The 5,341-nt window shown below is 38.3% G+C and overlaps 1 protein-coding gene across 1 annotated transcript in view; it reads right to left on the bottom strand.

Moving 5' to 3' along the window:
* The window catches only part of LOC106874119 (sorting and assembly machinery component 50 homolog), a 13,746-nt gene extending 9,333 nt beyond the window's left edge, over nt 1-4,413 (bottom strand). Inside the window, exons 1-3 of the mRNA XM_014921729.2 lie at nt 4,286-4,413; nt 1,956-2,024; nt 1,112-1,213 (exon numbers count right to left, since the gene is read on the bottom strand). Coding sequence (XP_014777215.1) covers nt 1,112-1,213; nt 1,956-2,024; nt 4,286-4,306 — 192 coding nt within the window. The 5' untranslated portion in view covers nt 4,307-4,413. The remainder of the gene's footprint in view (nt 1-1,111; nt 1,214-1,955; nt 2,025-4,285) is intronic.
* Nucleotides 4,414-5,341: the final 928 nt, after the last annotated feature.

Raw genomic sequence — 5,341 nt, 5'->3', positions numbered from 1 at the left:
ATATATAGGTTAATACATAAAACGGATACGGTAATCTTCCAGTTTCGAGAGGTAAAAGAAATAAATAAAAATATTCAAGGTAAATAACTGAACGACTTACCAGTATTATCCGTACTACTTTTTCTCTAAAACAGCATGCGACGGAATTTTTTTAATAAAAGTTTAAAATGTTTTTTTCTTTTTACAAACAGCATGCGACGGAATTTTTTTTTATAAAAGTTTAGGGTTTGGGTTAGATGTTGTGCAGCCGGTCTTCCACGAGGCATTTTCGATTTCTCATAAGAAACTATGATATTCAATCACGTGTGTGATTTACATATAAACAGTTGACGTCAATCAAATCACGTGATTTATTTATAAACATAGTACAGATAATACTGGTAAGACGTTCAGTTATTTCCCTTGTATTTTATTTACTTTTTTAACCTCTCGAAACTGGAAGATTACCAACGGATACTACAAGCTAACAAGTCACAGGATCAAATCCACCTGACAGAATATTTCATTCAATGCCCATAATTATTACATATTTTTCAGTGTAACTGATATGGTATATAAGAGGTATCAACAATTATTATTTAGAACTTTATATTTTGTACAACGTAATTTTTATAAATGCTACTCAACTCTAACTTTTTAATTATGTATTTTTAATTCAAAATTTCTATGTTTTGAATAATCAGAGACTCATATTTCGCTAACAACAACTGGTCTATGGCTATTGGTCAACACAAAACTATGGTCAGTATGAAACCATAATCATTGTGTAACAAACAAAATGCTGTGGTCATTAGTTGACACCAAGCTACGGACACTGTCCAATATGAAGACATACTTGTCGTTGCTCAATACAAAGCTTTGTCCAGTGGTCAACACAAAGCTATATAAGAAGACACTTGTAAGGTGAGATGAAACTCAGAACCCCTTTGGGTGGAGATCAAACCTCTTTACCACACAGCCAGGCCTGCATCTGCTGCAAGGCTCTCATTCCACATGATCCACAGGGTCAGTGCTTCTGTCTCATTTATATGACCTAAGAATTTCCTGACCACTTGACCTCCTGACTTCAGGACACTGCACAAGTAACAGACTAAAACCATCGAGAACTCACCTCCTGAAAGTTTTTAGCTTCAAATATAGATTTCACTTCTTTGACAACAATGTCATTTTTGGTCCTTCCAAGGCCGTCAACAACCACTCTTCGGACTTTTGCCTGAAACAAGAAATGGAATAATGGAAATTGTGTGTCTGACACTCCGCATTTTATTTATTCATTTATATATAAATATATATACACACACACGCATATATATATATATATATGTATAAAGTAAACAGACAATGGAGAAATATTGATCAACAACAATTGACTAACATCAATTATTATTTATTAATTCAATTCAAATAGACTGCATCCCACCTAACAGCTGTTTCTGCTTCCAATGTTATACAGTGTTACTATTGATATTCTAAAGCCAATTGTTGTTGATCGATATTTTACCATTTTCTGTTTACTTTAGATTTGATTCCTGATAAACTCGTGTCATTCAAATTCCGACATCAACTTTGCCTTTCATCTTTATAGGGTCGATAAAATAAGTACCGGTCATGTACTGGAGTCAATGTGATCGACTATCCTCTTCCACTAAATTTCAGGCCTTGTGTCTTTAGTAGAAAGGATTATTATTATTATTATTGTTGTTGTTGTGTGTAAGGCAGAGAGAGTTGGCAGAATGATGAGCAAGTGAGGAAAAAATGTTTAGTGGCATTTCTGCCAGCCTTTATAATCTGAGTTCAAATTCTGCTTTCCATCCATTTAGGACGAGGGGAGGAGGGAAGATGTGCGGGTGGGAGGAGGGGTGAGTTGTTGAAGAGATAAGTAGAAATGGGAGGAGGAGGAGGGTATGAGATTACAGAAGGTGAAAGAAAAGAGATGGGGATGAGGAACTACTTACAGGCATTTGATCAAGAGGCACTTGTTTGTAGCGGGAATATGCATCTTTTCTCCTTGAAGAGTCCATTCCCTGCCAAAGGTAAAACAACATCAATATTAAAAACATGAACATTACCAAGCAACCATAGCTTTTTAAGGAACTGCAGCACTTACGGTTCGGAAAAGGTAAACAGGAATATTCAGCCATCTACTATATTCTCTGTGAATGGTTTTGTTCCCCTGTTAAGGGGCAGAAGTCATCATCATCATCACCATTTTAACAGCCACTTTTCCATGCTTGCATGGATCAGAGGAAGTTCATTGAGGAACACTTTCTATGACCAGATGCCCTTCCTGTCACCAACCTGCACCCTTTTTCCAAGGGAGGTAATATTTCCTCCATGGCCAGACATATTTCACGGAAGATTGGAAATGGATGACACTGCTCATCACAGCGACACTCAATAAACAGAGGCAATGACTAGTGACTGAGGCCTTAGGCAATATGCTGCGCTTGGGAAGAACTGTCCAGCCAAATGAAATGATAGTTGCCTCACAGAGGCAATAACAAATAACAAAGACCTTTGGTAACTATGCTGTACTAGAGAAGAAGACTGATCAAGCCGAGTGAAATCACAGTCCTGCAACTAAAAACACCCAGTCCACACTCAGTAAAGTGGCTGGCATTAGGAAGGGCACCCAACCATAGAAACCATGCCACCTCATACGGCAGTCTGGTGCAGCCCCTCATCTTACAAGCCCTGGTCAAATCATCCAACCCGAGCCAGCATGGACAATGGACACTAAATGACGATGATGTGATATCAAGACAAGAAAACACAAACATACACACAGATGAGGCGTCTTTCAAGGTTTTTTTTTCATTTTGCAGACTTCCATGAAATAGTTAACTGTTCTTTCTTCCTACATTCACAAACGTTTGTGTGTAAACATATATATACAGGTATACACAAGAGGTTGGTATACCTGCCCAAAGTGCCACACATTGGAACTGAACCAGAAGCCTCGTGATTGGGAAGGAAGATTCTTAATCGCAGATAATTGTCTGCGCCTATCACACAAAACAAACAGTGGTTTTTCCATCGCCTGGCGGTTAATTATTCACGCTATTCCATTTAGTCACTAGATACCAGAGTGCAAAATCGCAGTGAAATTGTACAAAACGAAGAAATAAACGAGATATTGATATTCATTGCACACAATTGGCTTTAATCGAGTCTATGTGGCGTTTATGGCCTTCCATACGCTATAACAGATTTGAACAATTATTTAAAGACACTGGATCCGTTTATCATTTGTATTTAAAACAAAGAAAACTTTTTATTTTTCGCATAGAAAAATCATTTTCAGCTTTGACCTAGAAAATACCTTCACTTTTGACAAGGGAAACACTGACTTTAAGATACTGGCAACGAAGAAGCGATGAATTATGAATAAATTTATGAGGACGGTGAGTTCTAAGAGGTTACCCGCGAAGTTTAGGAGCAGGGCCTCTTACTTTAATGAGTTTTAGCATTCGAGGTAAAAGCTTCGCTCGAATGCCGGACCTCAACGAAGGGCGTCAACGCTCGATAATATTTACAATAGACGAACGTATACCAGTTTTTTTTTATTAACTTTTTTTGTAGCAAAAATTGACCAAGGACGTCGAAAATTTCCTCAGATTCTAACATTTATTTTGCTTGCCTTTCTTCTTAACGGTTTCTAAGACGCCGACAAAACACCGGGTTCTGACACATGTTACTTGTGACTCTCCGAAGTTGTTTTAACTCATTTGTCGGCAAGAATAATTGATATGGAATTCCGTATCTGCATATCTCGGCGATGACAACGCGGGTAAGAAAACTAGAAGAAAAATTAATAACCTACAACTCGAAGCCATACACCCACACACTATATACGTGTGTGTGTGTGTGTGTGTGTGTATGAGTATATATATATATATATATATGTATATATATATTATATACAAGGAGTGAGAGAGCATGCGGCATCAACATAGGAAAACGTAACTTGCAAAGTTGTCGAAATAACAACGGTGTGACAGTTTGTCTATTAAAGGTGTCTCGCAATTAAATAATGCCCTTCGATATAACATGAAGTGAGTAAAAAGAAATTAAAAGGAGAAAGACAACAGAGCGAATTGTTCAATGTCATAGACATGAGCTGCAACAATATCGAAGGATTTGGTTGGGATATTATGTATTTTTAGCAAAGAGAAACTGCTATACGAAGCGTCGGCATAAAGCAGAAAGGCAGACAGAGTTTGAGAATTGAATTTAAATGGATGAAATAAATTTAGGTAGATATGATATGTTGCCATCAACCTACTTTAGCCTGGACAATTCCCATCTTGGCGTGGTTCGTGGAGGAGAACTCTTCAGAACTCGGAAACCAGAGACATTCTTCTTCCGGTGACCTCTAATTGCCTCAGTGATTTTGACACCGGTGAAGAGGACATTTGTTCCTTATTAAGAATGGGTGGGGGGATCGAACTTCACTCGTAGATTTATACACAATTTCTCTCTCTCTCTCTCTCTCTCTCTTTCTCTCTCATTTTCTCTAGACATTAACCCATGCGTGGGTGTATAGATATATACACACAAAGATATTTGTATATGAGAGCAAAGACAATTCCTTAGTCATATATTTACTTGAATATATAATAATATACATAAAGAGAATTCATAGTAACAGACTCAACTACAGAACATATTTTGGCGATTCTTCACTTTCCCAGAACCGCTTACAGTAAAGGTTTTCCTCCAAATGAAACTATTAAGGAACGGGAGGGAAAATAATTGACAATGGAATATCAGCTGGATATTTAAAGCTACGATCCGGAACTTTTTTGATGAAGATGAGGCGGAGGTGGAGATCGACGATGGTGACATTCTATGAACATGCTTTCTCCAAAATGACAGCCTTTCCTGGGAGAAACACACTCACACTTTCCGTTTCTCTCTTAGCTGTCATGTTGAGCTACTCCACTTGATTACGCTGTTGTCTCGGGTCTGCTCCTTAACTTTCCATTTTGCTGATCTTCAATGTTAATCTAGCAACCTGACAAATATGTATAATATATCATCATCATCATCATCATCATCATCATCATCATCGTTTAACGTCCGTTTGCTGGCATGGGTTGGAAGGTTTGAAAGGAGTTGGCCAGCTCGGGTACTGATCAGGCTTCGTTTGTCTGTTTTGGCATGGTTCCTACGGTTTCTAATGCCAGCCACTTTACAGAATGTGCTGGGTGCTTTTAAATGGCACCAGAATGAGCACTTTCATGTGGCACTGGCACGGACGTTTTTACGTGGCACCGGCACCCACGAGCTCACAACGCTAAGATTTCGTGGTTGAGAGACGGACTTAGGGCCCACACCC

The sequence above is a fragment of the Octopus bimaculoides genome, chromosome 15, assembly GCF_001194135.2.
Source record: "Octopus bimaculoides isolate UCB-OBI-ISO-001 chromosome 15, ASM119413v2, whole genome shotgun sequence".
NCBI lineage: Eukaryota > Metazoa > Mollusca > Cephalopoda > Octopoda > Octopodidae > Octopus > Octopus bimaculoides.
Note: the sequence above shows the minus strand (reverse complement) of the source record. Positions and strands in the feature narration are given on the sequence as shown.